A 14,458-nucleotide genomic window follows, 5' to 3' on the forward strand; every position below is an offset into this window, starting at 1 on the left:
CCTCGTTTTGCTCTCTCTCCAACGTGTGCCGCATGTTCAAATCCTTGATAACTTTTTTCCATCCATGAGAACTGAAACAGCATGCATATATTTCATCCAGGGAAGGGAAGCAGAGCGACACCTTTCCCGGAGCTGAACCTAAAACATGTCCGAAAATAGGAACCCCAGCTAAGCAAAGCAACCATGAGTCAGTGCCGCCCAGGCGGTGGGGCGGAACCTAAAAGCAAAGGGGTGAACCGAAGGAGACGAAGACGATGACTCCGTCTCAGAGCTCAGAGGAGAGTAGAATACTTGGAAACAATGGTCGTAGAAAAGAAAAGCAGAGGCCTCCCTGCTCCCGTGACTTTCTATAAAGGAGGGGAATGAGAGCAGGTGATGCATGGAGAGTGAATGATGTGCGTGGCCGGCCACCTTTGTGCCCTGCCGTGATGTCTGTCCTTGCCTTGTGCACTGATGAGGTCAACTGCAACTTTGGCGGTACGATTACGAGCTGCCGAGTGGTAAAGTTGGAAAAGCTTGTGCTCCCATTACATCATTCGAATCGAACGACCGCTTGGATTAGCCGGGAGAAGGTGTTGTGCGACATGAGCTCAGGTGTTTGTAGCGAAGCTACTTGGAGGCCATCATAGGTCATCGTCTCATCGAGCTCTTTTAATGGGAGGATAGAAACAGAAGACGCCCAAAGAATTTTCATTCATTCAATCCAAGCATGGTGCTCCGTCGATGGGGCTCGTGATCTGCATGCATACTGCGGCACAGTACGTCTGTGAGTGCAGGACCAGGACGGGAGGAAGGATGGAGAGGGAATAATCATAGGATGGGCGCCCCACGGCGCACAGAGACGGTGGCGGTACCGCTGCCTGCTGCGGTGCTGCCTCCCCGGCGGTGAGGAGAAGTGGACAAGGCCTACCGACGCCCCCGTGTTGTCAATTCCCTGCTCCACCTCTCCCTCCTGCCGCGCTGCCTGTGCGGTTACATGGCACGCGCCGCTCCACGCTGTGCACGCACGCTTCTCACGGAGCCCGCAGCGAATGGTCCAGCCTCCAGTCCGTCGAGAGCGACCCCGTATCTGCATGCGGCCGCCACCTCCACCATCCGCTGCACTGCCCGCGCATCGTCCGCTTCCTCGACTGCAGCTGCGGGCAACGCCGGTCTGGCACTGGTTGCTCCGTGCTCGACTGCTCGTCAACAAAATGGCGGCTGCTGTGTGGTGAAAAACAAAATGGCGTATTTAGCTTGGAAAAAAGACGAATGGTCGGAGCTGCTGCGTCGCTGTTGAGACGAACCTGACAGCAACGATGAGCTCCGTCGCTTGTATTATCGCTTCTTTCTGCACGTTTTTAGTCGGTTACCTTAATCAGAAAACCACGCAAAAGTCATGTTTTCGGGTTTGGTTCTCTCTTACGAACTGTACGGTAATGAGTGAAAGCTGAGTGGACAGCATAGTGCTGGGTGACTCGGATTAGAATGGAAGAGGCCGCCCGGCAGGATGTGGTGGGAGTCTACCGAACGACGAGCGTAGACGTGTTACCGTAGGATACTCCTTTTTGGAAGAGGATAAGAGCTGCCTCGTACGATGCTTGCAGTCAATAGTCGACAAAGTAACCTGACCACACAATAATATAGGATTTATATCGTGGTTTCAGTCCTCATCTTGCAGTAGTCTAGCGATAGTAGAGCACACAGCTGGAAGTAGGACCTGCTGGTTGTTTACTCACGGGCGGCTCGACGACGTTGAATCGCTCGTGCACGTCCACCGCATTCTTTGACCCCGGAAAAGGGGGCAGAAGAAGAAGACGCACTATTTTCATTTGTAGTGCCCACGGGCAGCAGGCGCCGGGAAACCTGACGATCCCTTTCCTGGAACAAGTGTTTGAGAGCTCGAGCTCGAGTGGGCGGCATGTGCTGCCCGCGAGTGAAGTGGAGTGAAGGATCGAAGCGGGGTCCTCCGATTCCAATGCCAACCAGTATCTGTCTATGCGTGTCCGCTTTGATTGGTGCCTTGCTCCGGTGCTTGAGATGCCTGGCTGCCCCGGCCCGAGTCGAGTCGTCCACTCCATTGCATGCCGTCCGCTTTTCTTTGACCTCGCTCGCCATCAGTCAGAGTCCGCCCATGATGCTTGATGCCAACACCCACCCACTCCGACAGCATCACAGCTCGCACGTTGCTGTGCCGTGCCGTGCCTCCAGTCCAATCCAAGGACGCACTCGTTCTGGTACTACACTACCAGTAGCAACAACATTTTTTTGTACATATACCAGCCATCAGCAGCACTGTACTACCAACCAACAATTTCCAGCATAACACGTGCCAGTCTTTGAATTGGGATTGTGTTCTATGCATAAACAAACAACCAAACAAACAAGCTGAACAGCAAATCTCTTCTCGTGCAGACTTTGATCTGGCCCGTGCAAGCAGTGGCAGTGGTAGTGGACACGTAGATGCGGTCTTCTAGGTTGGCTTAAGCCAAGGAACGAATAATCCCAGCTCCCAAGGAGGAGAGGAGACGCCCCAAGGGTCAAAGTCTTTGGGCATCCATATGCTACAGCTGCAGGCAAAGTGCGAGTCGCACTCCCTTTACTGTTCAAACCGCCACATGCCCGCGGCTGCTGAACCTGAATCCCCTGGCGGCTTGGGTAAGCTTCTTTGGATGCGACCCTGGCAAACCTGCCTGAGCCAGGCAGCAACCCCAGGCGTTGGATTTTGAGCGCCTGGGATCTTTTTTTAAAAAAAAACTAGCGCCTGGGATCGGATGGTGCTGCGGCAACCGAACAAGCCCGTGCGTGAACATCGCGGCCTACCTCTACTTCCAATTTTTTTTTCCAGCACTCCACTCTATGAAAATTAGCTTCACTCTACCAACTTCAAAAAACTCGCAGCCAAACACGTCTAGCTCTACCAACTTCAGCTCCAGAAAAAAAGGTGGAGCCCGGTGTCAGATCCACATTTTTTGTGGAGTACCTCAGGGGATGCTCCAAAAACAACTTGGAGTTACTTACCCACCATTGCCACCGGTTACACGCTTAAGGTTCGTTTTAAATTTTTCTATCCCCTCCGCGTCGCCGTTTCCTCCCAATGCCGCTCAACCCACCACGGCCGGCTCGCCCCCAACCGCCATAACGCACCGCCCTCGACTGCCAGACCGCGTAGCCCCCGACCGCCGTCGCTAGCCCACCCCCCCACCTCTGTTGCCTGCCGCGGCCGGCTCACCCCCGACTGCCGGAAAGGGCCGACGGCGGGCGAACTCCCCCGGGCGCCCTCCATGGCTGGCGGGGAGAGCTCCCCAGGCGCCGCAGCTGGGACCCATGGCCGACGGGGGAAGCTTCCCAGGCACCGCGGCCGGTGCCCATGGCCGATGGGGGCGAGCTCCCCTGGGCGGCGCGACCGGGGCGTAGGCTAGCAGGGTGAGCTCCCCCAGGGCAGCACATGTGGGCTGCAGGACGCTAGTCGAGCTCAAGCTTCGTGTGGTCGCGGGCGAGCAAGATCCCATGCGCTGCTGCTCTTACGATTTGCGAGCAGGAAGAAAGAGGAAAAAGCTAGCTGAAGCCTGCTTATTGCTTGCTCGTGTAGATGAGATTCGTTTTCATTGTCATTTCCGATTGATGATTGATGAGCAAGATTGTTCTACATTTCTCAGGATAATTTCTCGTAATACATGTAGCACTGTCTAAAACTGAGAAGAGAAGAGAAGGGAAGAGAGAGGAAGAAAAAGAGAAAGAGGAAGAGGAGAGGAGAAAATAGAAGATATGATATGTGGACTCATTCACAAGGGACAAAATAGATTATTCTCAACAAGTTCTCATATTTCTGGAGTGCTCAGCACTGCAATTAGCTAAATACGTACAACAACTCTATATTTTCTTAAGTTGGTAGAGTGAAGCTATTTTTTAAATGAAATGCTACTAAATACCCTTAACCTCATGTGCGTGCCAATCTGTCCTTGGAACCTGCAGCGAACACTGGTCTCCGTCCTCTGATCTCAGCCCGGATCGGAGCTGAAAAGATTGCCAGATTGGTCTACGGGTATCCCGTATTCTACTCCTGCCTTTTGATGGCCGGACAAGCTGCTGCCCCTTCGGATTGCGTGTGTACAGGGCAAGGATCTTTTGGCAGCATTTCACTTAAAAAATAGTTTAACTCCATCAACTTTATTTTTTTCCGCTCCACTTCACAAATATGAAGTTGCTACAAGTGTTTAGCTGATTCCAAATATGAAGTTACTACACGTGTTTGGCTGATTTCAATACTCTAGCTCTAGAAACACGAGAATTTGGTGTAAATAGTTCTGTTTACAGAATTTGGTGTAAATAGTTCTATTTACCTACTGTAAACAGTGCAATGACCCACATATCCCTCTCTCTTTTCTCCCATCCTCTCTTCTCTCTCTCCTCTTTTCTCCCATCCTCTTCCTCTGCTCGCGTGGGGGCGCCGGCCTGCGCGCGCTGGAGCGGCCCGGCATCGCAGCAGCAGCGCGCGCGGCCTTAACTGTCGACGACCTCCTCTTCAATCTCCTCCACGAACTCCTCTCCAATCTGACAGGCAGCCTGCGCGCCGGCATTAGTGTGGCTATTAGCATAATTCTTCTCCGCCGGCAGCTCAAACTTTCGCAGCAGCACAGATACACAATCCATCTCGCACGCAACAAGACAATTCAGGGGCTCGCACGCACAAGACATCGGAGAAAAGGAATGACTGGATGAAGAAGAAAGGGGCCACGGATACGCTCCGGCAATGGGTCTGGTACGTGTAGATTTTAATGGAATGCGCATGTCCCTACCAAGCGCCGTGGCGAAATGCAGAGATGCAGGTGGGATTGGCGGTGGCATCAAAAGGCGCAAGTCTCCTGGGCCAGTGGATTGGATGAGCCGTCACTTTCGTTTCACCGCGCCAATCCCATTCTCATCCGACCCAAACCCAGGCCGTGTTTAGTTGGGGAATTTGGGAGGTGCCAAATTACTGTTACAGCACTGTAGCACACTGTAGCGTTTCGTTTGTATTTGTGAATTATTGTCCAAATATTGACTAATTAGGCTTAAAAGATTCGTCTCGCAAAGTACAACAAAACTGTGCAATTAGTTTTTAATTTCATCTACATTTAGTACTCCATGCATGTACCGCAAGTTTGATGTGATAGGGAATCTTCTTTTTGCATAGTGTCAAAGTTGGGAGTTGGGAGTAACTAAACATGGCCCCAATCCTATCCCCCACTTCGAACAGCGACAACTTGACCTCCCCCTGATTTAAGCGCAAGTAAGTCATCCTAATCCAGCGGCGGATCAGCTAACTTTTTATTTCACCGCGCAACACACTGAGCCAGCCCCGCTCGACAGTCACTTATCGTCGTGGTCTCACGCTGTCAGGTGGGCCATGGCGACTCATGCAGTCTGCTTGGGCCCACACGCCAGTGAGCCAGCGACCTCTTTCGTGAAGGAGTCATTTTTTTTTAGAAAACTGGTTTGCAAGGGCAAGTCCCGCATCGTGTCGCCTTCACCGGGCGCGCCGGCTGGCGCGCAACGCTACAAAAGAGTAGTCCGCGGCCGCGGCATCCGATTCCGCGCGCGACTGGCCGGAGCGATCAACCAAGCTCCCGTCGCTATTGCGTCCCGTGAAAGGAGGCGCCTCCGCTCTGCTGCTTTCCGGTCTTCCGGACACTTGGTTACTACGGCCGGTGGTCAGCCACGCGGTGGCGGCGGCGGCGGCGGGCGGCGGCGAGGAAAAACAGAACACCCGTGTCGTGTCGCGTGCCTGTCCACGCCCCGCGACATGTGCTCCGCGACCGGCGCTGCGAGTCTACGAGATGCCCGTCCCGTCTCTCCCATACCTTTCGAGCTTCGACTGGAAAATTAACAAAGAGGTGGTTTACCTCATCTGCACGCTAAGAATATGCCGCCGGACTACGCTGTTGCCGTCAGAAAATTATTAAAGCCAGCGGTGGGGTGAAGACTTTCTCTCCAGCACAAGCTGCTATCAAGGATGATCCGAGGACAGTTACATGTATCTATCCGTCTCTAGTGGTAGGATATCAGGGGTTGTTTGATATGAGGTGTTAAACTTCAGTAGGATCATATCGGATGTTCAGATGCTAATTAGGAAGATTAAATATGAGCTAATTATAAAACTAATTGCATAAATGGAGTCTAATTCGCGAGACGAATCTATTAAGGCTAATCAATCCATCATTAGCAAATGGTTACTGTAGCACCACATTGTCAAATCATGAACTAATTAGGCTTAATAGATTCGTCTCGCGAATTAGACTCCATTTGTGCAATTAGTTTTATAATTAGATTATGTTTAATATTTTTAATTAGTATCCAAAGATCTTTTATGACATGTGAGTAGACACCTTTATCCATGCATTACCGAGACCACGCCGAGTCGGAAATTTACTGACGGTGGAGTAAAAGCACTGACGACGATGGCTCATCTTGCATCTTGATCAGGCCGTTCAGCTGCCGATGGGTATTGTTTTAATTTTTGACTGGATTAACAGGCGATTACTTCCACCAATAAATCAGATCAGACAAGACGTCCATAACTCCATTTATTCAGTAATTCGGCTGGGCGTGTGGGTGACCATGCTTTGAGGTCAGGTAGGATCATGACACATATGGCCACTGCTAGCCCGATGTGTCATTGCCTTGAGAAAGCATAGGAGAAGGATCGAGTCTGTACAGACTACAGCACTTCTCCTGGAGAGGGATCACCCGGTGGTCGTCCTCCTCGTCCTTGGAAGATTTCACAGTTGCTTTCTACGCACAAACATTCGCCTCTGAATCGGTCGCTGCACCGGCATCAGTCAGACACTGCATGTGGTTACCAGCACACGCTGTAAGCTTGCGCGGTTATTACGCATTCTACCGTCGCTGGCAAGAATACACGCACAAATTGAATCATTCATAGAGGCCTACACCGATCGATCGATCGATGTCCCTTTGTGAATTGTGATGGCATCTTTTGAGGCAACGTTGCGACGCTGCCAGCTTGTCAGCAAATGGAGCAGTTGCTGTTGTTGCTCGTCCTTTGCAGGGAAGAACAGGTCACCTGACTGGTCGCCAACCACTCCAGTGCCTCACCTTCTAGAGCCTAGAGACTAGAGATTGCATTGAAGTATTTTTGCACCCTTGCAAGAAACATGGTACCATGCTGAATTTCGGACGGAGCCAGGTTAGCAGCTGCAGCTAGCCTCCGGCCTCTCTTTGGTCCCTTCCCTGCAAATTGGGACATCAAAAGGAATCTGCGGACTGCAGTGATCCTCCTGACCAGTGACGGCCGCAAAACAAAGCCTGAATGATTGCAAGCATGAACACACATCTTTGCACAGTGAATCTACTACAGTAGGCGTAGGAGAGCTGGCAGCGGGAGTAACATTGGCAACCATGCAAATCCTCATACGCATGCAAATATGAATGAATACATGATTCCCTGCTCCGATGGACGCACCTCCCATCACATCATCTTTTGATCTCTTCTGCTCCCTTTGTGCTATTCCTGCTGCCGCTATCCTCAGAATTTATGCCCATGTACCACCACACCAAGATATCATGAGAATCCTGTGGCGGCTGCTTTGGGGAGTACCTGATTGACGTGTGCTTTTTTCAGGTGGGGGGTGTTGGTGCTGCTCCTTTTAGCAAATGTAGGTTTTGTTACGTTAAAGGACGCCTTTTCTGACATGCAAATAGGAGTACAACGTTTGCATTAACGTTCTAAATACAGCATATCATCTCGTTTCATTGGACTAGACGAGTACACAATTGTTTCTTCTATTTTTTTTAAAGATGAAAAAGAAGAATAGCAGCAGAATTAGGACTCCACTTTCCAGATTCCACTAGAGCACACTTATTTTTTTGCAGACTCGAGTGCAGGTGCTCAGTAGTGTACTACTACTAATAGCCGGTGGGACGCTGAAACTGCATTAGCCTTTACTCAATTCTAATGGCCAACGATTACCGAATAAATTAGTAGGTATTGGTCTGGTTAGAGAATAATCAATGTGATGTGGAGGGCAATGTGGTTTGTCGGACAGCAGAGCAGAGTACTAAAAAATAGCAGTCCTTTTTCAGCTCCGATCCCACTATCATCATACGACGGACAACCAGAAAAGGTGATGAAGCTAAAAAACAATCAAATTTGAAGCTTTTTAAGATGTTTTTTAAGATTGAAAAAGTTGCGGCGTTCAGAGCTCGAACTGAAAGATCTCTGCATGAACTCAAAATATATGAAATCCTGGGTCATATTAGATGATCCGGCGTCGTAATCCAGCAGCATGTGCGGTGTGCTATTGGAGTTGCTGGCGTGGCTGCACGAAGATGGGCAGAGCCAGCGAAGAGAGATAGCCACACCCACACGACACGCATATGCTTGTCATGTGGCCATTTACCTGCTGTGCTCAAAGGAGGATTAGGTGGGGATGCGATACCATGTCATGCGGTTCTATAGAGCGTGCGTTCGTAGGTGCTATGCCTATGCTACAAAGTGAAAGAGGTGTGCGCGGCTGCGCGCACGCTCGTTAACCCTTCAACATAGGGGATTCACATTTTCCTTGGAATGTACAATGGTTAATAGTGATTTGGGAGGAATGGCACCGGTAAATTTTGTAGGGGGAATAGAGAAATGCTTTTTCTTGATCTCTTTGATTACAGAGATGCATAGAAAGAAACTGATGCTTTTGCTTCAGTGGAGTGGTTGTTTCGGTCCATTTGATATCTTGATCCACAATTCAAATTGTGCGTATGGGCCGAGGGTTACGACTGATGGAGTGATGGTCCAATATAAAATGAGCCCAGCTACTTGCCCCCACGCACAAAACGGCCCACCAAAACTCATGTGAAGATACAATGGATCTTTTTGACGCATCACACGGTACAGGAGATGTCTATGGGCCGAGCCACTGTTGGACCCGACAGAATCGACAAAGCGGCCCAGTACACTTGGCCAGGGCCAGATGCCGCCGTTGGGTGGTGGTTCTGCCTTCTCGCTCTCAAAGGAATTGAACCTGAGCAGGAAGAGTCTCGAGTCTCGACGGTTATCTTCAGAAAACAAACAGGAAAAACAATTGCCACTGCATTTGTCAGGAGTCATCGTATTCGTATGTAGGAGTTCACGCTGTGCTGTCCGTCCAACCATAAAGAGAAGCGGGGACAGCGGGCAACAAAACTGTCTGCACTTCGGTTACCAGACATTAAAGTTGACAACAACCTGGTGCACGGAAAAGGTTTCTGATCTGATGGGCACGCTTTGGCTGAAAGAAATGGTGGTTTCAGCAGAAAAAAGGAACGAACCAGCTAGCTATTGGTGCTTTGCCTCGGTCCAGCTCCAGCAGCAAGGGCCCCTTGCAGCTTCGCCTCCCCGCCCATCCAAATCGAACGCTCAAATCAAATACCAGCTGCAGCAGGAATCGCGTTTTCGTAGCGCCCAAGGCCGGGTGGAACGTGAAGGGACATCATTCAGATGGCAAACTCCCCAGCTCTCCCCTCCCTCCATCCTTTGGACGGTTTTAAGGGCACTACACTTTCTGCAACCGCTAGCAACTTGCGCCGCTTCACATGGTTTCGGTCTGAGCTGCTGGCTTCGCGATCATGGAAACGAGAGGGGGCAAGGCTAGGAGAGGTGCTCGTTGCTCACGGGATAGGGCTGTTTCTTTGGCTGCCGCTGCTACAGACGGAGGAGAGCGGTTGCTTTGCGAGCAGGGTGCGGGCCGTGAGCCAGCATGCTGCCGTATCCGTGTCCGCCAGCAGCCGGAAAGCCGGGGGAAAAGGATGGACGAAACGTCGAAACAGGCAGCGGAGCAAGTAGAGAAGCAGCTCAATGCTGACATGACCTGGCCCTTTTTCGGTCTGGTGATGGTAGTCTCAACTAGTCTTTTTCCGCATGCGAGGCGCTATTCGAAGTTGCAGCAATTTCAGAAGCGACAAGCGCAATCACAGCCATGGATTCAGTTTCAGGCTTGGTTGAAGTAGCGGGGGGAAGTACTGCTGATATCTGAATGTGATCACTATCAACAGGAGAACCGTTTCATTTTCCTAGTCTGTGAACGTGGAACAATGGTTTCGTTGGCAACTGAAATAATCACCAGCAATGCACGCACAGGATGCCCAACTATTCCCTTCTTACACAGGTCAAGCACAGTTGTAGCGTTCTTGAAAAAATAGAACGAGGAGAAATCTCACTGCCTATCTTCCCAAATCAAATCGGTGGTACAAACTGAAGACTGAAACTGAACTGAAACCATTTGGAATTCCCATGAACACATCAACTTCCTGACATCAACATATGAGCACCTTCACAAGTCTCAGCACACATCAGGGTATTCATGATCCATCCAATCCAAGGTTCAGATATAGGAAGCACAGAGATTCGCTAGCAAAATGGAAGGAACACGCAACTGAACTGTACATAAGTTTTCCCAATTTTTGGGGGGTCCATTCTCTGCCGAACAAGTCTAGTTCTCTCTTCTTGAGCCAGAACGAAGACGACTGTACACGGGTTACAAAAACAAAGAGCAAGCGAGACGAACATTGACAGACAAACTCAGGAAGCCCCCCAAATTCCTGCTTCACGAGTGCTCGCCTAGGCTAGATTACTGCTACCGGCACTACTGTCCATCGACGATTGCCAGAAACGAAGCAAAAATCCACTGCAAAAGGTCGCTCCCTACTCCTCTTCGACGAACGCCATTATCTTATCTACACTGCGGACGGATGAAGCGGAGCATCTGATGATCTGAATCAGCAGGTCACGCCGCACTCCCCCCTCGGGTCACGATCCATGGGTGCCCTGCAGGTAGAAGAAAACGACGCCAATCATCAGCAAACATTTCCATCGACGATCAGAATCACCAGATCTGCATATGCTGTTCAAGAACAAGGGCGGCAACGGAGTCGATAAGGACATGGGCATGGGCTGCTCTTCTTACTTAGGACTTGCTCGGCGGAGAACCTTCGGGAGACGTCCTTGCAGAGCATGCGGCGCATGAGGTCCTTGGCCTCCGGCGAGACCCCCGCGAAGGCGCGCGGCGGGAAGCGCAGGTTGCCCCGGAGCACGGCCTCGAAGATCTCTCCCGCGGTGGCGCCGCCGAAGGGCACGGTCCCGGAGAGCATGACGTAGAGCACCACCCCGGCGCTCCACACGTCCACCTTCTCTGTGTACTCCCTCCCGGCCACCACCTCGGGCGCCACGTAGTAGGGCGTCCCAACGAGCCCCGTCATGGGGCGGCCGTCCCCGAACCACCCCGCGGACCCGAAGTCGCCGAGCCTGAGCGCGCCGCCGGCGTCGAAGAAGAGGTTGTCCGGCTTGACGTCGCGGTGCGCGACCCCGCGGCGGTGGCATCCCGCGAGCGCGTCGGCGAGCTGCGCCGCGAGGTCGGCCGCCTCGGGCTCCGGGAGCGGGCCCCGCGCGGAGACGAGGGAGAAGAGGTCCCCGCCCTCGCAGAGGTCGAGCACGAGGTGGACGGCGTCGGCGTCCTCGAAGGCGGCGTGGAGCGCGACGACGTGGCGGCTGGCGGGCGGCGGCGCGGACACGAGGAGGTGCACCTTGGGCTCCTGCTCCGCGAGGGCCAGGTCCAGCGGGTCCGCCTCCAGCTCCCGCAGCGGCTCCTTGGGCGTGGACTTGAGCGCGAAGGGCGCACCCGTGGCGGCGGCGTAGCAGCGGCGGACCGTGCCGAAGCGGCCGCGCCCGATCTCGTCGCCGATGACGTACTCCCGCCGCAGCGCCTCCTCGCCGCCGCTCATGCTCCTGCTGCTGGGTGGTGGTGTTGGTGGTTGGGTTGGTCGGCGTTGGTGTGGTGGTGCGTGCGTTGTGTGCTGGTCTCGACCCGCCGGACGGCGGGGACGCCTCTATTAATGCAGCAGCAGCAGGCAGCGTTCGGTTCAGGTGGGGGCCGGGTCCGAGGGGAACCGAATATTCCACGCTGCCTCTTTTGGCTGCTAGCTAGCCCACTCACGCATGCATTCGGCTTTGCCTGAAGGAAATCGTACCAAAGTGATTAGTAAGCTAATCAACGATTTAATTGCCAATTAATTTGACCCAAAGAATCCATGGTTCCAGGTACGTGCTCCCTGAGATGATGAATGGCTTGCCCATATCAACGATTCTGCATTTTCCCCCCTCGCTAGAAAATATACTCCGTAGATTCCACCATTCCTCTTTGCGAAATAAATAGATTCTGGATTAGGGAGGAAGATGCACGGCCGCTATCAGACAAGTGACAGCATGGCCGGTGGGCCCAGAAGGCAGTGAATTATTGGGGCTGTGCATGCAGCGTACGTGGCCTCTCTGGAGGACTGGAGGGTGTGACGGGGACATGCATGGTTTTTGCGGCTGCATCTTTGCGGTGGGGACACATGCATGGTCTCCGTCCATCAGTATCTGCTCCTGTTAATCCTGTCATTTGAAGCTTAAAGCATTAAGCCCCATGCTAATTCAGTGATCGATACCTTTCAAAAAACATTTCAGTGATCGATCGCGTGAACAGATGCTGTCCGTTTTGGCTGGGTCCAGAACTTGCAGATGTGCATCCCGATCGATGACTTCTAAGAAACGAAACGCTGCGCTGTCCTGTTCCGGCGCTCGATCGGCGTTTCTCGCTGAGTCCGATACAAACCGCTAGCTAAAATCCACGAGATTCCATGACGAAGATTGTTGGATCACCTGCCTCGTGAGCGTCTGTCTATGCGCTGCCAAATCTGCCGGTACCAGCAGCTGCTGCTTTACCTCCGCCTTATCTACTGTAGGCTGCCTGAAAACCGGGCGGAACAGACAAAAATCAGGATCAGGATTCAGGACGGTAGTAGCATGACCATCCATCGACCATGACATGTTGGCATGCACACGCATGCATGCATCTCTGGCTCATGACACGTGTATGACTTGTATGAGAATACGCACACGCACGGGCATCAGTACAGTCCTTCGCTCCGGACGCTACAACATTGGCGTACGTCCGGTGAGTCGTACAGAGGAGAGTCTGGCCGGTAGTGTGCCGCCCGCCGAAACTAGACCACGGACGGGACGAACGTTCGGCGCCGCTCCGCGTGCGGGTGCGGCCGTAGAATCGAAACCTCGGCACAGAACCATCGCTCCAGAGAGAGAATTCCGCGCGCGCGTGTGCGGCGGCGGCGCTGCCAAACGTTAACACGGTCACGGGGGACTCTCGACGCCGCCGCGCGCGCACGGCGAACGCCAAAAACGTTGCGCTCCGGCTCCGGAACACCCACATCTCCATCTGGACAGCGGGTAGAGACCGACCCGTAGACAGAGACCGCGGCGGCGGGCGAAGCTAGGAGCTAGCAGCTGCGAACCCCCGGATCAAAAGTCATCGTCGTCGGTGACGACTCGCGGAGGCGATCGATCATCATTGGGCTCCACGCTTTGGGAGCCGGCCGAGGTGCGCCACCTGGCTACAGCGCCGGCGACGACATTCCTCTCCGATTCCTCGTCCGTCCGCGCGTATATTCTTTGGCGCCGGAGTACACAGTTCTGGAATCTCAGGAATGGATTCCCAATTGGACCGGCCACCTGCTGATCCAGTAGCACCACTCATCCAGTGGTGGCGTCAGTGATAACGACACATGGTTATGTTTTTTTTTTGAGGAACAGCGAAAGGAAGGAGACAGACAATGGTTTCTGCATGCATGATTGCCCTTTTTGATTACTGATAAATAAAGTAGCAAGTGGAAATGGATGAGTTGATGAGTATGGTTGGCGCATAATATATGCAAACTGTGAATGCCATGGCCCATGGGGCCCCTGGCTTTGCTGGCGAGCTGACATGACAAGACATGAATTGATATTATACCTAGTTGAATGCTAACACAGAAAAATATCCCTCTCTCCAGTCTCCTCCGGATTAAACGACAAATGCTACCACGACGCAGGCCACTGGCCCTCCATGGCTCACTGGCTCCATGACATCTTCATTTTGATGGATATATAGGGCCTGTTTTCTTCCGCTTGCTAAACTTTAGCACCTGTCACATCGAATGTTTAGATACTAATTAGGAGTATTAAATGTAGACTATTTACAAAACCCATTACATAAGACGAATCTAAACGGCGAGATGAAGGTCGGCGATAGGGGTGGAGGTGTAGAGCTGGGCTGGCGCGTGGAGGCAGCGAGCGAGGTGGAGCTCGGCGGGTAGGCGGAGATGGTGGCCTGGGCGAAGGTCAATGTTTCGATGTGTGTAGCTGGAGGCGGTCCCGGGTGGGGCACCACTGAGCATGAGGAGCAAGGCACTAATGCTAGGCACTGCCGCGCTGGAGCTGGACGGTGGAGAGAATAGTGAGCGGCGTAGACAGATTAGATCGATAGGGAGGAGATGACATATAGAAATGAGCACGAGTAGGGAGGAGAAGCCGGTTTACCGATCGTTTTTCCAACAGACAATTGTTGACGCTGAAATCGGCCGATGACCGTCAGCGTCGGACACATGACCTGGGATATCTGCTTAGCTCTTGATC

The 14,458-nt window shown here is 52.6% G+C and overlaps 1 protein-coding gene across 1 annotated transcript; it reads right to left on the reverse strand.

Moving 5' to 3' along the window:
* Positions 1-10,341: 10,341 nt before the first annotated feature.
* Positions 10,342-11,815, reverse strand: LOC101778169 (phosphoenolpyruvate carboxylase kinase 2). Its single transcript, XM_004954232.3, has 2 exons — positions 10,917-11,815; positions 10,342-10,777 (listed from the first exon to the last, which is right to left on the reverse strand). The coding sequence occupies exons 1-2, from the start codon at positions 11,728-11,730 to the stop codon at positions 10,737-10,739; spliced, it is 855 nt and encodes a 284-aa protein (XP_004954289.1). The 5' UTR covers positions 11,731-11,815; the 3' UTR covers positions 10,342-10,736.
* Positions 11,816-14,458: the final 2,643 nt, after the last annotated feature.

The sequence above is a fragment of the Setaria italica genome, chromosome I (genome assembly GCF_000263155.2).
Source record: "Setaria italica strain Yugu1 chromosome I, Setaria_italica_v2.0, whole genome shotgun sequence".
NCBI classification, from domain to species: Eukaryota; Viridiplantae; Streptophyta; class Magnoliopsida; order Poales; family Poaceae; genus Setaria; species Setaria italica.